We start from the raw sequence: 17,504 nt of genomic DNA on the forward strand, positions 1-17,504 counted from the left end.
ACATATGATATGGAATTTTATGCTTTAATTCAAACTCTTAAACACCGGAGACCATATTTGATTCATTGAGAGTTTACTCTTTACACAGATCATGATTCTTTGAAGCATCTAAACTCTCAAAATAAGCTGAATGCACGCCATGCTCGTTGGATGGATTTTTTACAGTAATTTGACTTTGTTATCCGTCACAAGTCAGGGATTGATCATTTTTCCAAAATGTCCCATTCTGTACCCTGCCAGAAAACTTACTATGCATCCAAAGTTGCTGCACTATTCCTGCAAGAAATCATTCATTTACATGGAATTCCAACTTCCATTGTGTCTTATAGGGATGTTTTTTTGGAAAACCTTGTATACGAAGATGGGGACAAAGCTTATGTTTTTTAGTGCCTTTTACCCTCAAATGGACGGCCAAATTGAGGTAACTAACAGGAGTTTGGGAAATTTATTGCGTTGCTTAGTTGCTGATCAGGTGACCAGTTGCGATACGGTGCTTCCCCATGCAAAGTTTTCCTTCAGTAATTCTGTTAACCGATCAACTGGTTGCACTCCTTTTGAAGTTGTCTATGGGTTCCGACCCAAAACTCCACTTGATGTTAATTCCTTACCTTTTCCAGCCAGGCCAAGTGAGGCTGCTAAAGACTTTTTAATTATATGCAAGATATTCATAATGAGTGCAAACGGTGCCTCACATTCCATAGTAATTCTTATGCAGCTTCAGTAAATGCCAAACATTAGGATCGACAGTTCAGGAGGGTGATTTGGTTCTTGTTCGTTTAAAACCCGAACGCTTCCCACCTGTGAGTTTTATGAAGCTTCAAGCTCATCGAGCAGGTCCTTTTCAAGTTACAAAGAAGTTGGGTGGTAATGCATATGTTATTAAATTACCCTTTGATTTTGGTATTAGTCATGTTTTTAACATCGAAGACCTTACAGAATTTTAGGGTGATGCTGAAGAAATTTCTACCGTGCCAACCTCTGCCGAAACATCTGATGTAAGAGTACCGGAAAATACAGCAGCACGAGATGACATTGCCAGTATACTAGACCATCTATTTGTCACAACTCGTCGAGGAGGATATTATAAATTTTTGGTGCAATGGAAGAATCAACCACGATCTGATTCTGTTTGATTATAAGCCTCCGAATTAAAACTTTATAAATCTAGAAACAATATGCAATGAATACCTGTGTAGGAGAAAACAAAACGAACATGTATTACTGAGCACCACAATGTTTTCATAAAAGAGAATGCTTCACATGTTAAGGACCACCCTACACTTGTCCAGCTTTTATTCTAGCATAACGGTAGCATAATAAGAACCTCACCCTACACTTGTCCAGCTTTTATTCTAGCATAACGGTACTATAATAAGAACCTACATATGTAAAATACTAAAGTGCCCATGCCATATCAGCATGTCACAACAACTAGTACTAGATAAAATGAAATAGACACGTTGACCTCGTTGCACTCAGCACCTCAGCCAACTTGTTCCTTATTCCTACATGCATAATTCTCATCAATCCCCCTCAAGTAGTGTGGAGAGTGATCTCGAGATGCCAAACTTGCGTAGGAGATGATTGTGCTATTTCACCGAGAGTTGCTTTATGAACATATCTGCCACCTAGGCATGAGATGGAATGTGCATGGTTGTAACTGCTCCTTCAGCTATCTTTTCATGAATAAAATGGCAATCTATTTCCACGTGCTTCATCCTTTCATGTGACACAGGGTTTGCTGCTATAGCCAGTGCAATTTGGTTGTCACTTTTGATAAGTGTAGGTGGAAAATCAGTGAGACCCATGTCTTTCAGCAGCGAAGATATCCATGTAACTTCACAACAGGCCATATCCATGGCTCTATACTCCACCTCTGCTATAGACCTCGCCACTACCGACTGTTTCTTGGTTTTCCAGGAGATGGGTGAGTCTCCAAGCAGTACACAGTACCCTGAAGTGGACCTGCGTGTAGTGGGGCAACTATCCCAATCGCTATCACAATATGCCGTCAATTTTGCCATTGTAGATGATGCCAGTAGTATCCCTTGTGCTGGATTGTTAATCAAGTATCTCAGGACTCATTTCGCAGCCTGCATATGCACATTCGTGGGCCTCTGCATGAACTGAGCAAGATGATGAATAGGAAAACTGAGGTCAGGCCTTGTGATCGTTAGATAGATTAACTTGCCTAAAAGTTTTAATAAGGCTGTGGGTCTCCAAGTACTTCTCCCTTGTCTGGAATCAAGAAGATGTGTGAATTCATCGGCAGTTTTAATGGCGATGCATTTGTCATTCCAAATTCCTTCAACAAATCTAACTCATACTTTTTTCTGTGACACAAAGATGCCCGCATTGCTTCTGTCAATCTCTAATCCCAGAAAGTAACTCACTGCTCCTAGATCCTTCATATGGAAATGCGACGACAAGACCATTTTCAAGCCTATCATGGCACTAACTTGATTTCCAGATATCAACAAATCATCTATGTATATGAGCACAAGTGTAATGACGTCCCCCGTTACTTTAGAATAGAGATTGCAATCAACCTTGGAGTGTCTGAAGCCTATGGACACCAATGTCACGGACAATTTGTGGGGCCATTGATGAGACGCTTGTCTCAGTCCATATATGGCCTTCTTGAGTCTACACACCCATTGTTGAGTTTCTGCAATCAAGTTGTCTCCTTGGTTCAGCTCAATTCTGCTAGCCAATCCTTTGTAACCCTGAGGCATCAACATGTACACGATTTCCTCCAACTCCCCATTCAAAAAGGTGTTTGACACATCCATCTGGTGTACTTTCCAATCTTTCATCGCGATAACTGCAAGTAGGGTTCTTACCATAGTCATCTTTGCTACAGGCGCGAATGTTTCCACATAGTCAATTCCATACATCTGCTTGTACCCCAAAGTTACCAGCCTTGCTTTGTACTTGTCAATGGTACCATCCGCCTTAAACTTGGTCTTGAATATCCACTTACACCCAATTTCCTTTCAATTGGGGGGCAATTTGGTTACTTCCAATGTCTCATTTGCTTTTAATGCATCTAATTCAGCATTCATTACGTCCACCCAGTTTTGAGTTTTAAATGCTTAACTGAGATGAAGTGGATCAACTTGAGGAATTATGGCAGCTAAAAAATAGTGATATTCTGGGCTTGTGACCTGTGTTGCCACTGCTGCAATGCTCATGCATTGTGCATTATTTGAAGACCCTGGAGTAACAAAATCATCCATCCATCCCGGCCTTTTTGTTACTCTTGTTGTTCGATGCATGGTTGTTCCATCTACATTGTCTTGCACTTCAGCTTCATCAGTGGCATTGGTGGAATGATCTCCTTCCTCCACATTCTATCTTTCATCCGAGAAATCATTCTCCTTATCGTCCACCATTTCTTCATCATCTACATATGGCATACTCAGGGGCAAATGATGCATATATGGTTTGTTAGTGTGTTAATTCAGGAGGAACACTTCTTCATTAAACTTCACATGCCTTGAGATGAGTATCTGTATTATGTCCAGATTTAGCAGATGGTAGCCTTTGGTTCCATAAGGGTACCCTATGAACGCACACGGTACGCCCCTCGCTGCAAATTTATCAGTGCCATGAGATGAGTTGTAAGTCACAGCTAAACAACCAAATACTTTGAACTCCTCATACTCCATGGCTTCACCGGTTAACTTTATATAGGGAACTTCAAATTTGAGGGCTGCATTTGGGAGTCTGTTGATAATGTATGTAGATGTTAACACACTCTCCCCTGAAATTTAAACTTAAGCCAGACTGGAAACGTAATGCTCTTGCAACTTCAAGCACCTGTTTGTGCTTTCTTTCCACCCTCACATTTTATTGAGGTGTGTATGGGCATGACAGCTGGTGAATCACTCCCCTTTTGTTGAAGTAATCTTCACAAATCTTATCAACAAACTCCAAGGCATTGTCTGATCTAATTACTTTGAATTTTCCTCCAAACTGTGCCTCTACAAAACTCTCAAATTTCAACAGTGTATTCATATAATCCGACTTCTTCTCCAACAGGTAAACCCAATTCATCCGACTATAATCATCTACTAGCGTTAGAAAGTACCTATATTTACCTCTTGTAGGCACTTTATATGGACCCCAGATGTCTGTATGCACTAACTCAAACTTTTGTAGCGCATATGAATTGCTCACAGGAAAAGGCAGCCTTGTCATTTTTGCTAAAGGGAAGGTGAGACATACCCGATCCTGTTGTTGATTGAGACATGACTTGATTTCAGGTATGTGTTGCATCTTGGATACTGAGGCATGCCCCAGTCTTTTATGCCATAGTGAAAACGAGTTATGCCCTCTGACTTTGAAGCATTGTTACTTTCTGGTTTTGCTGTAAATTGTCTATTCACAGCTTGTCTTGTAGCCAGCAGCTTGTCATTCTTCAAATAGTAAAGTCCTTGCCTCATTTCTCCAATTCCCATCACATCTTTGGTACTCGAGTTCAATATCACACACCTTTCAGGTTTAAACATCACTTCACACCCAGCATCTTTGGCCAACTTGTGAATAGATAGAAAATTGTGATTAAATTGTAGAACATGTAACATATTTGATAATGTCAACCTATTTTGTAGTTTTACATCACCAATATGTGTTATGACTGCGGTTGCTCCTGTTGGAAGGGTTATTGTGAAAGTTGTCGGAGTCTGCTTAACATTCATCATATTTTGTAAGGAGTATGTCATATGATCCGAGGCTCCAGAATCTATGATCCACTCTGCACCACTAGCAACCCGATTTTTCTCACCATCCCCGAGAAACCAAAGTCAATTTCTTCATCAGTTTCACTTTCTTTGCCAGCTGTACCTTCATCCTTGGGTATCAATTTCAAAAATTGATCCAGTTGTTGAGCCGTCTTTGTCACCATTTGTGCCCCACTAGTATTTCCTTGCACATTATTTGCAACAACACCTCTTTCTGCGACTCCTCTTGCTGCATAGCAGCACAAGCAATTTCCACCATTGACAACGATGTCATCATGAGCAATTAACTTCTCTGTGCCCTATACACATCATCCAACCTATTCAAGAACTGAAACAATTTAGCCTCCTCTTTCATTACATCTATAGTTGTCAATGACCTAGTTACATCAGGTGTGACATTGTTAATGGTGGGTAGGAGGTACATTGACTCGATTTCCTCCTACAAACTGCTCAGGGTTGTAAAATAGTCACTCACTTTCATACCATTTTGCTTTAAACAGATCTTTGTTTAACTTATACTTTCTGGAACCATTAGTCAATGAGAAACACTTTTTAAGTTGTTTCCATATCTCAAGAGCAGTGTTAATGAAAAGCACAGAGTTCTTGATATTATCAGAGATGTTATTATGTTGCCAACAAATTACCATGTTGTTGTATGTGTCCCATTGGCTAGCTTCAACACCATCAATGACACTCTTTGACACAATACCATCTATAAACCCCAACTTCCGTTTTGCAGACAACTGGATCTCGAACGACCTTCTCCAAGATCTGTAATCTGTAGCACCTTGCAGCTTTAACACACTAATAGATAATGGACCATCTGATGGGTGTAAAAACAAAGGGTTTTGCAGATCTGCAAAAGACAGCCTACTAGTAGCCATGAGTAAATCTAGAAACTTACAGCTTTTCACTTCTTTCCAGGTATGACAACTCGACCACTCAACACACTAGGCTATAAATACTTTAAACGTAAACTTTCTCACTAATGCAGCTACCAGATGCAAGCTCTGATACCATAAAAACTTTATAGATCTAAAAACAATATGCAATGAATAGTTGTGTAGGAGAAAACAAAATGAACATGTATTACTGAGCACCACAATGTTTTCAGAAAAGAGAATGCCTCACATGTTGAGGACCACCCTACACTTGTCCAACTTTTATTCTAGCATAACGGTACCATAATAACAACCTACATACGTAAAATACTAAACTACCCATGCCATATCAGCATGTCACAACAACTAGTACTAGATAAAATGAAATGGACACGTTGGTCTCCTTGCACTCAGTACCTCAGCCAACTTGTTCATTATTCCTGCATGCATAATTCTCATTAGGAAGTAAAACATTTGCATCCACATCTGTTTGCTGAGTACATTCTCCAAAACTTGCCAGAGTCAAGTTCTTCAGGAGAGCCGGTAATTGATGCAGTCAGCTAAGGGAAGTCCTGGTAATTCTTTAATTTATTGGAGTTGATACATGGGGAATATGATTTATTTTGATAGTGCAGTTATGTTTGTTAGACTATTACAATGTATTCTTTGGAGCGATTCCAAATAAAAGAATGATTTTGTAAGTAGCCGCACGCTACTGGTTTAACGTGAGGTTATTTCAAAATCTTTGCATCAATGACAATTTCTTTTTGTTGCATTAAGAGCAACTCCAACACTAACTTAAATCATACTCCCAAGTCAAATTTTGAAAAAATAAACTTCAAAATCATCTCCAACAAGCTCTTAATCACTCCTCAAAATTTAATGATCTTAAAATGCTTTCTCAACAATAAGGAGTGATACTCCCTCTAAAATTAGTTTAATAATAATTTATTTATTTTCCATGTATTCAATATGACAGATTTTGTTTATGTGGATGTGTACTTGATTACTAGAAAATGAATAGGGAGTGATTTAAAAGGAGGATAGTTGGAAAAAATATGTAATATTGGCTCTTAAATAATTAAGAACTAATTTATTTATATTTATTATAGAGAGAATGGGAGGAGATTCTTGGAGTTGCTCTAATCACACTCCATTCCCGGGAACACCGATTTCTAACTAGTTTTAAATCTTCAACTATGGTGGCCATGACAATTATACAAGCAAAAACTATGTATTTAAATTGAATAAGCCTATTCTTCATGATTATTAGAACAATAGTAAAATGATAAATGGATAGAGTTCAAAATATAACTAAAGATTTCAGACCTTACCCATTGTTATAGGGAGAATTTCGTGTAACAGTGTTGTGGAGGTTGATGGGTGGAACAAGGATCAAGGACGGTGTTTGAGGGCGGAGGAAGGTTATGTATGGTGGTGGCTGAGCTTGTATGTTGACTCCTTAAGAAAGAATAGGGATTTGTTATTCTCTATCAAGTGTCGACTCATGTCTCATACAAGTGCCTACGTACCCTATTTATAGGGATCAAGCCTCACGTAGTTCTTGGGGAACAAGTCACATAGGCTAGGGTTAGGGTTCTCCAACCCGTGCAGCCCAAGCCCACGATAAAATCAGGGCTTCAGCCAATTAGTCACGTAAATCTCGACCGGCTCCACACGCTTCCTACAATCTCGCGGCATCTCCGCATTTATTCTCGTAATTGTAGGAATAACCCGTTTCGGCCCCGAAACCTATGAGCAACTCAGTCATCTATGAGTCACTTTCCATGTTGCACACAAAGTCCTTTGATGGGGGCCGGCCTGATCACCTCAGCCCGCACCGCCTTCTTTTTCAATTAATAAATACAAGGTTACCTCTATTTTCATAAGATGTGGTCTCATGGGCCCAGCCCGCATATGGCCACCTGAGCCCAGCCCGCGTGTGGGCAATCAAGCCCAGCTCGCGTGAAGTCACCTGAGCCCATCTCGCGTGAAGCCACCTGAGCCCACCTCACATGTGGCCACATGAGCCCAGCCCGCATGTGGGATCCCACCTTACATGTGTGAGTCCAACTCGCACATCATGAGCCCGGTCTGCATGTGCTGGCCCAAGTCACATTAATCCATTATTCTAGCCCACACATGAGAGCCCAGCTATTCAATGCACCCATTGGGACCTGTTTAGGGCCCATGACCGAAAGCGGGCATAACAACTACCCCCTAAAATTCTTGGTCACATTTCGAGGCTAGGAATTTTTTCAACATTATCTTTTTATTGCCCTGCAGGCGCGAGCCCACGAGATCGCACTAAACCGCCTCGCGTGCCTCGCCTCACATGCCTTTTCACAATCATGTGTTTGAACACATGACAGCTGTTGGACAACTGGCATAGGGATTTGTGTCGTCTCTTGAGATGGAGACATATGTCCCTTGTCCTTTCTCTCTCTTATCCCCTATAAATATGTGGGATTTCAATTCATTTCTCACATCTCCAAGAACACTTCTCGAATTGTTGCTCATTTTGCTCAAGGATCTACCACGGTGAAAACCATCATCACCACAAGAACCGTCTACCGGCGGCGATATTCTCCAGGAACAGATTCATCAGGATCATCCTACACTTCACCTACAGGTACCCCTTTGATCCTTAATCATCCATACTCATTCATATTTGTTCATATGCACCATGCGAGCACACACCACCTATTCGATGCGAGCCCACACACAATCAAGACATGCGATGCGAGCCCCTCTGCTTGCTTAGATACTTAGGTGTGATCCCGTGTGAGATGTGAGGACACTTAGGTGCAACCCCATACTTGTTTTTACTTTCTTTTAGGGCCACACACTAATTTTCACCATCTTTTACAGATGTCGAGTGCATCTTCAGCCTGCTCTTACGGATCGTCTCGCTCTTTCTCGAGCCCGCCTCGTTCCTCTGCCAGCCCGGTTCGTTCTTCAGCCACTACGTCTCCATTAAATTAATATCCACCCGAGCAGTGAGGCTCAAAGGACTTCCCACATGAGCTGACTTCTCTCTCTAGTCGTCTCAGCCAACCTATTTACCCTGGCTCTGCTATCACCCCTCAAGGGGCCTTGAATATTGCTAGAGTTGAGAACTCGATACGAGCAGCTGGCTCCGGCTCGCTGGATATTCACCTCGACCCTAACCCTGAAGACTGCACCGGGGAGAGGAATATTTATGACTCGAGAAACAGGCCCGTGGACCTGTCCAATATACCAGCTTCCCTTGTGGTGAAGGAGCTCCTAAGCCGCGAGCCCGCTCCTTTGGACAAAGAGCGAGCTGAGGAGATTTTAAGAGAAATGATTGAAGAGAGGGCGGCCCGCCTTAGGCAAACTGCAGCCAATGACCTCAACCCTATTCAGGTGGACTTGGAGTCTATTGACAGCGACTGGGGGAGTGCTTATTATGACACCAAGAAAGGGAAGGAACCTGTAGCCGTAGAATATCCCATCTTAGAACTCGACGGTGAAGAAGACAGATCACATTGGTCTTATGACTCCTCTCAAAGCGAGGAGGTGGCAGATGTTACTAGTCAGTATAAGATCTGCAATTTTAACTATATCCCCGCGGCCTCTCCTGAGCCCTATGTGCCTTCTGCCCAGCCCAAGCTTGAGGGTGAAATTATTTTTAAGAAGCAGATCACCCCCGATGGGGAAGAGAGCTCAACTACAGCCGAGGAGGTAAAGGTGCTCGCTTGTCGCGATCTGCCCACCTCGCTTACTCAGAAACATTTGGCCTAGCACATCGAGCAGTTTCAGCTCGAGGGTCATGTTATTTTTCCCCTGCCTCACATGAGATGTTATAGGTTCAACCATCCAGAAAATGGAGGCAGGAGCCTCGCATGGTTTTGTCCACCTTCCTGCTAAGGCTAGGAATCTCCTATCCCCTTCATCCCTTCATCAAAGATGTTTGCAAGTACTACCAGCTCGCACCCCTTCAGATCAATCCAAATGGGTACCGGGCCGCCCCCGCATTGTACATCATATACCAGAAATGCGGGTTTCCTCCTCTAACTGCGAGGCAGCTGGGCTACTTCCTAAATTTAAAGAATCCTCCTAACGACTTTGGGTATTTCTACCTTTCTGTCTGGCCGTGCTTCAACAAAAAGAACCTTATCCACAACGGGCCGAGCAACTCAGGGAAGTGAAAGAGCCCCTATTTCTATATCCACGAGGTGCCTCGAGTCCAATCCCACTTCTATTATAATCCATGTAAGTCCTTCCTGGCCACTCTTCTTTCCTTCACAATAGTTCTTTCTTTTAACAAAAAAATATTTTTTACTTATCTCCAGCCACCCCGCCTCGCACTGTCCTTGCTGGATAGGAAAAGATAAATGCGGATAGCCTTCTAGGACTTCCTAAGGCGGACAGGGATATCCAAAAACTCATAACGACCTCGAATCTGGTTGCGTGTGGATTTTTAAAGGAAGGAGTGAGGTTGACTCCTCAAAAGAAGAAATCTAAGAAGAGGGCCAGAAAAGGTAAGAATATTAGGCCTGCATGTGCGAGCTCGTGTTGTGCTCGCAAATTTTAAATTTCCTGCACACTTCTCACTCCACATTGCACTTTAATTCTCTGCATTTATTATCTGCTCACATCTCTTCTTTTCATTGTATTTTGTTGTGACTAATATATCACTTTATTGATTTCTTTTCAGAGATTGTCATCTCCCCTATCCCCTTTATGGAAGAGGCAGAGCAAGCTGCGGCCTCGGGCCAAGTTCAGCCCGCTGCGGCGACCACAGGGGCTCACTCTCAGGTCCTCCCTCCAGCTCGCATGACTACTCTTTCTGAGCATCTCAAGGGCTCAGGGCCTTCTCCCCAGCTGAAAAGGCATCGAGGCCACAAAGAGGGAAAAATTGTCGAGCCAGACCCGAAAAAGGCTGCTCCATCTGATGCCCCTCTCCCCACTTCTTCTTCTATCAACACGGTCATGACCACATTTGGCCGGCTCGCTCAAGCTCACATCAGCGACCAGGATGTGAAGAATTGGTCCTCTTCTTCTCTTGAGGCCAACAACGACGCACTGACCTGGGCTGCGGCTGAGGTGTATTACCGTCAGCTGTCTAAGGCTCGAGAAATGTGAGCTCTCATCCAGACCAACACAAAGCTCGATTCTAAGGTCAAGTCTCTTCAGAGCAAGGTCGCCAAACACGGGCAGGAGAAAGTTACGCTGGTGAATAATTATAATCAGAAGATGCTTAACCTGAATGCTGCTCATGAGAAGGCATTAAGAGAACAGAAGGAGGCTCATGACCTGGCCGCAGAAGCGTAGAAGAAGGAGAAGGATAGCCTCGAGGAGAGGGTGCTCGAGCTGGAGGGGTTAGTTTATGCCTTGACCGCGGGTCGCAAGGCCTCCCTCGCTGATGCCAGGAACTTAGGGGCCAGGAACTTCATGAAAATCTTCATCAGTAAAGTTCCTGACTTTGATTGGGCAACACTGGGCGCGGCACAGCTAGACACGCTGAGAAGCTGAAGCTGGAGATGGAAAGGGACACTCAGATTGCTGAGGAGGCCTGACTCGCAGCTGAGCAGGCCCGGGTCGCGGCTGATGAGGCTCGCAAGGAGACGGAGGCTAATAACCCTTAGATTAATTTTATTTTATAACTAGACTTTTGACTGGGTAAGCGGGCACCCTTCTCGCCTCGCGTTTGTATTTGAAATATTCTACCTTGGGGCATAACTTATTTATCTCTTGTTTGTATAAAATTACAAGTCTTTTGTGCCCTCATTTATCTTTATTGTGCTAGCTAGTTCTCGTAATTTTGTGTAAACTTACCATGCCCCTACTGACCAAATGCTATCATAAAACTGGCCGCGTATTGCGGATGTTACACCTTCGCAGCGAGCCCGGCTCATCAGCTCGCATCATTGTTCAATCAAATAAAATGAATGAAAATTTAAGTAGAGTAGGCTCGTACCATTACTAACTCATAAGTGTTGTATGTGTACTCGTATTAGCGGGCAGGCCTATGGGCTCGCATCATGTTCATGTATCTTCTTCTAGCATAATGCGACCCTGGCCATGTACACATAATAGCGGGCTGGGCTCCCCGGCCCTCCTTAATATAGGCTCGCATCGCAGTTATCCTTAACTTTTAAGTCAGTTTATGGTCACCTCTCCCTATCTTCATCTTTAATCTGCTTTGTGCTTATTATTTTCCCAAGCGGGTCGGGGCCCAGCTCATTTCATGGACTTGTTGTGAAGCGGGTCAGGGCCTGGCTTGACTTATGATTTTAACATGTTAATAAAATAACTATTTTGTCCTCGCATGGGCTCCCAAGGATGGGCCCCCTGTTGGGTATTTTAATCTATTAACAGGAGTTAAAATATTAAGGGCATAAATAGATATCAATCATTTATTTATAGACAATGGAAAGTGAAAGGAGTACATGCTTGTGGTCTCAGGGAGGCACCTATATGGTACTACCCCCGAGACTTAGGAATATTTTAAGATAATACTATGTCTGAGGAGAAATAATATTACTGATAATACTTGCGGAGGTGTTCCGTGTTCCAGACTCTCGGGATCAACTTGTCTTGCATATCATTGAGGTGGTAGGTTCCCTCCCAGAGCACTGATTTTATCTTGTAGGGGTCTTTCCAATTTGCCCCAAAGACTTTGTGGCTCACCACCTTGGTGTTTGGCATGACCCGGTACAGAACCAAATCTCCCACCTTAAAAATCTGGGCTCGAACCTTACTGTTGTAGTGCCTAGTTGTCCTCTGTTGATATGTTGCTATCCTGATCTGAGCATCTTCCCGAGTTTCTTCAATCATATCCAAATAGAGTCGATGGTTGACCTTATTTGCCTCTGAGTCATAGTTGTCCCTCCGAAAAGATCATGCCCCTACCTCAATGGGAACCATAGCTTCACACCCATATACCAGAGAAAAGGGGTCTCTCCAGTTGTAGTTCGGGGAGTCGTGTTGTAAGACCACAGGACCTGGGTGAGCTCCTCCGTCCATGTCCCTTTCTTCGCTTCAAGCTTTTCCTTCAAGGTGTGCTTAATGATTTTATTAACAGCCTCCGTCTGCCCGTTGCTTTGGGGGTGGCAAACTGCACTAAAACTCTTCTGAATCCCCAGCTGCTCACAAAATTTTCGCATTTCCTTGCTATCAAACTATTTCCCGTTGTCAGATATCAACTTGTAAGGGATGTCATAGCGACACACAATAGTCTTGTGCACAAATTCCTTGAGCTTTTTTGCCGTGATAGTGGCTAGAGGCTCGGCCTCTGCCCACTTAGTGAAGTAATCTACCGCAACAACCGTAAACTTGACTCCTCCCTTGGCCTTCGGGAGTTCTCCAATCAGATCAATTCCCCACATAGCGAAGTGCCAAGGGCTCATGAGGGATGTGAGGGGAGCCACGGGGCTGTTATAGTAATTGGCATATCGCTGGCTCTTATCACAGGCCCGGGAGAATTTAAAGGCATCTTTTTTCATCGTTGGCCAATAGTAGCCTTGACGGAGGATTTTCTGAGCAAGAAAGCTACCCCCCGAGTGATTGCCAAAAATGCCTTCGTGTACTTCCCTAAGGATATAATTGCACTCCTCCCCATCTATACACTTGAGGAGGGGCACACTGAACCCTCTTCTGTATAGGACCCCATCATATATTATGTAGCGGGATGCCTTGTATTTTATCCTTCTCGCCTCATTCTTTTCATCCGGGAGTGAACCTTCTTTTATGTAGGCTAAGATATGTGTCATCCACGTGGGGCCGAGGTTATCACTGAGGCTGCCCACCTCGTGATTGGGCACACTAGGCTGCCTCTGTATGTCAAGGGGCACGACCCCTAGTAGAGTGGCCTCACGGCATGAGCCGAGTTTAGCTAGCTCGTCCACACCTTCATTCTTCCCGCGTGGGATTAGTTCCAGCCTCACCTCGTTGAACCTTGCGATTATCCTCTGCGCACACTTCAGATAAAGCTCCATTCTCGGCCCCTTAGCTTGATTCCCTCCGTTTATCTGATATACCACAATCATGGAGTCACTAAACACATTCAAATTCTCCACCTTTATTTCAAAAGCTAGCTTGAGACCGTTGATCAGGGCCTCATATTCAGCATCATTGTTGGTTGCATGAAAGGCTAGATGGGTCGCACGTCTGATCTTGTGTGCCTTCGGGCTAATTAACTCAATTCCAGCTCCTGCACCATCCTCATTAGAGGCTCCATCCACAAATAGGCTCCACCATGGGGCACAATTTTGACTTTCCAACCCGACCTCCTCTATACTAGGTATGACAACAAGGGCTCCCTGCTCCACTTCTTGATGTGGAGAAAATTCTAGCATAAAATTAGCCAGAGCTTGGCCTTTGATTGCGGTCCTTGGCTTATAATCCACCTCGAACTGGCCGAGCTTAATCGTCCACTTCAGCATTCGACCAGAAGACTCTGGTTTGTGCATTACTTGCTTGAGGGGGTAGGAGGTTCGTACTTCTATCCTGTGTGCCTAAAAATAGGGCCTGAGCTTTCGGGAGGCCAGGATCAGAGCATATGCTAACTTCTCGAGGCTAATGTACCGAGTCTTTGCGTCGGCTAACCTTTTACTCACATAATATACCGGGAGCTGGATACCATCCTCCTCTAGGACTAATACCGCACTTATTGCAAAGTTAGAGACGGCCAAGTATAGGACCAGAGTCTTACCTGCCTTTGGGTTGGACAATATTGGAGGGCTGCTAAGATGCTTCTTTATGTTCTGAAAGGCTTCCTCACATTCTTCTGTCCATTCAAAATTCCTCTCCATTCCTTTAATTGTTTTGAAGAACTCTTGGCATTTATCGGAGGACTTTAAAATGAAGCGGTTTAAGGCAGCCACTCGCCCTGTTAAGCTTTGAACATCCTTCCCCGTCGAGGGGATCTCATCTCGAGTAGGGCTCTTATATTGGCGGGGTTGGCCTCAATACCTCTATTGTTGACAATAAATCCCAAAAACTTCCCTGATTCGACCCCAAACACACATTTCTGGGGGTTGAGTTTCATCTTGTACTCCCTTAGGATCTGGAACATTTCTGATAGGTGGAGGACATGGTCATTTGCTTCCTTTGACTTCACAAGCATATCATCTACGTAGGCCTCCAGGGTTTTTCCCAACTGGTGTTTGAACATCTTGTTCACCAGCCTTTTATACGTTGCCCCAGCGTTAAGGAGCCCGAAGGGCATTGTTAGGTCACATACACTGTAGAAGGGGGTTGAATACAGTGTTTACCAAATCGAATATAAGAACTCAAGTAACAGAACACAGATTTTATTCAGCACAATAAACTCTGTTACAATATGGAACTGTCCTCTCTCAGTGATGAACAAATTATCACGATAACTGCTAGGGTTATATTGAATAATAACTTCGATTAAGATAACACATATAGTGTAAACCCTATGCCTGTGTTTATATACTACACGGTTACAAGATAATGTTCTAATTGATATGGAATATAATTCTGCTTTCTAAAATATATCAACTAGTTATCTTTTCTTCCAAGTATTCTATTCTTCATAGAATTCTTTCTTCATGCATATTTCTTTCTGTCTTAGTCTCGATCTTCTTTCCTTCCAATCAGCCGCCTGCCTTATCTGAAAGTCTCCTTAAATCCTGATATTATCTCCTGATAAATATCTTCTGATAACTTAAGTTCTGATATCTTAAGTCATGACTTCAGTATAAGTACTGATTTCCAGTTAAGTACTGATTTATCCTGTTAAGTAAGATCTGAAAACTTAAACACAAATCATATTAGCCATGACATCATAAATATATCTAACAATCTCCCCCAACTTGTAAATTAGCATAATATACAAGTTCAACAGATATTTGATGATGTCAAAAACATTAAGTACAAATGCATGAGAATTTGACTAGATTACTACAACTTACACTCCTTTCAGCTTTACCATCTTTAACTTCTGATAACAGCTTTAGTCTGTATACACTTCAGAATTTAAGCAGTTGTAGATCTTTGACTTGTCTTCAATTTCTGATATCTTTGATATCAGGAGTTGTTCTAAGATAGTTCTTCAAAAGACATCTCTCAGCATATTCAAGTTTATTGACCATCCTCCTTTTTGCATCTTTCAATTCAGTTGTATCTTCACTAGTTTAAAAAATAGCTGCTCTGAGATCATTTATCTTAACTTTTCTTATCTCCTGATCTAGTCTGATCAGATATGTCTTGTCAGACTCTAGATTGAATTCCACAGCCTTATAACCCAGAAAAGTAGTTATAATCTTATCAGAGTTAGGCTTCATATCGACAATATCACCTTTGTGATCTCTGTACTTGGTACAGTATGTGCTGTCAAACTTTACACAATAAAGCTTCTTCTGTCTTTGAATTTGTGACTTAAAATAACCTGCAACATTATCTGTTAATCTGTTTTTCACTTGAAGTAGGAATAGAACATGTTCCAGTTCCTCAAAATACTTTAGTGGTATAGCATTCTGCCTGATATGGTATACCCTTCCATCTGTCATAAAATATAACAAGATATGTTCTTTCAAAAAGGTATGGTAAACCATTTGTACAGATTCAAATCGATTCAATCTTTCAGGAGTTGCTCCAACACCTGGTTCACTTAAGGAAGTTGGATCGTTGGTAGTGTTATGTACTCTTCTTTCATCAGAACTACCCAATCCAGATTTATCTCTTGCTTCCTTTCCTGTAACAACTATTGCTTCAAAACCACTTGTTGCAGTCTTTAAAGGTTGAGTATGTTTAGCTTTGGTGAATCCTGGTAGGAGTATCTTTGAAGGTTTAACATGAGTAATGTCAGAGGTTTCCTTTTCCTTATCTTCTGATATCAAGCCAACTTGAGCTATGTCAGAGGTTGCTTGCTTCTCTGTCATATCAGAACTTACTACATCTTGACTCTGAACAACATGAGCCATGTCAGAGGTTGTTTGAAAAATCTTCTTTGAAATCAGAGTATCTCATTGAGTTGAGTTTGCTGAGAAGCTTGATTCTTTAAAATTTCATCAATCTGAGTTTGTTGCTTCTCCTGAGTTTTCTCAATGTAGGCAATTCTGTCAAAGGCTGGCTTGAAAAATCTGTTATTTTCAAGTTTCACATTCATATCTTGCTGGATCAAGGTTTCTTGAATTTTATTCACCTTGGCATGAGTTGTTGAGTGTTGACCCTGAAGGTGTCTAGTACTCAATGCAGTAACTCTCAGCTGTGCCTTGAAATCATCATTTAACAGCATTTCATCAGCTTTTGCCAGATGCTCAGCAAGAATCTTTTCAGAAGGAACAAAACTAACTGAGTTCCATTCTTTAGTCCACTCCTTTCCTCTAGGAGTTTCACTCCAAGGTACTGGTGCTTCCTTAGTAAACTTCTTGATTAGATCAGCTTTATTAACTGTTTGTGGAGGTGCATGTCCTGATGGACCAGCTGCATCAGCATTTAGATTGGTAGCAACTTCACCAGTAGTTTCCTCATTGGCAGCATCAGAACTTGCAGATCCTGCAGTATCAGCTTCCTCTGATAAAATAACAGTATGTGATGCTATAGAGGCTTCAACATCATCCTCTAAATTCTGATCTGCAGCCAGGTTCTGATCAACATCTAAAATTGATGTTGTTGGTGGAGTGAGTTGAATTGGTGGAGCTTCCAAGTACAAAACCTCAGGCACAATCAAGTTATGAATATCAATTGCAGCACTTGTACCTGGTATGCAGTATGTACTTGTTCAATTATAGGTGACATAGGAGGTGTATGTACTTTGTCTTGAGCAGTTTCTGGTTGTACAGAAGGAAGTGATTCAATAACAATTGGTTCTGTTGGGATCAGAGATTCCTGACCCCCTTCCTTAGCTGCTTTCACATCTTCTGAATCTGACTCAACTATG

The 17,504-nt window shown here is 42.4% G+C and overlaps 2 protein-coding genes across 2 annotated transcripts; one reads left to right on the top strand and one right to left on the bottom strand.

Moving 5' to 3' along the window:
* Positions 1-361: 361 nt before the first annotated feature.
* Positions 362-944, top strand: LOC141685770 (uncharacterized). The gene is made up of 2 exons (XM_074490854.1): positions 362-570; positions 716-944. The coding sequence occupies exons 1-2, from the start codon at positions 362-364 to the stop codon at positions 942-944; spliced, it is 438 nt and encodes a 145-aa protein (XP_074346955.1).
* Positions 945-12,774: 11,830 nt separating this feature from the next.
* Positions 12,775-14,064, bottom strand: LOC141685772 (uncharacterized). The gene has a single exon (XM_074490855.1). The coding sequence runs from the start codon at positions 14,062-14,064 to the stop codon at positions 12,775-12,777; it is 1,290 nt and encodes a 429-aa protein (XP_074346956.1).
* Between the last annotated feature and the right edge of the window lie 3,440 nt (positions 14,065-17,504).

This window comes from Apium graveolens, chromosome 9 (genome assembly GCF_009905375.1).
Source record: "Apium graveolens cultivar Ventura chromosome 9, ASM990537v1, whole genome shotgun sequence".
Classification (NCBI taxonomy): Eukaryota; Viridiplantae; Streptophyta; class Magnoliopsida; order Apiales; family Apiaceae; genus Apium; species Apium graveolens.

Coding starts and splice junctions, on each gene's coding strand:
- LOC141685770 (XM_074490854.1), top strand. CDS start 362: ATGGGGACAAAGCTTATGTTTTTTAGTGCCTTTTACCCTCAAATGGAC. Junction 571..715: donor CCTTTTGAAGTTGTCTATGG/GTTCCGACCCAA, acceptor ATTCTTATGCAG/CTTCAGTAAATGCCAAACAT.
- LOC141685772 (XM_074490855.1), bottom strand. CDS start 14,064: ATGCACAAACCAGAGTCTTCTGGTCGAATGCTGAAGTGGACGATTAAG.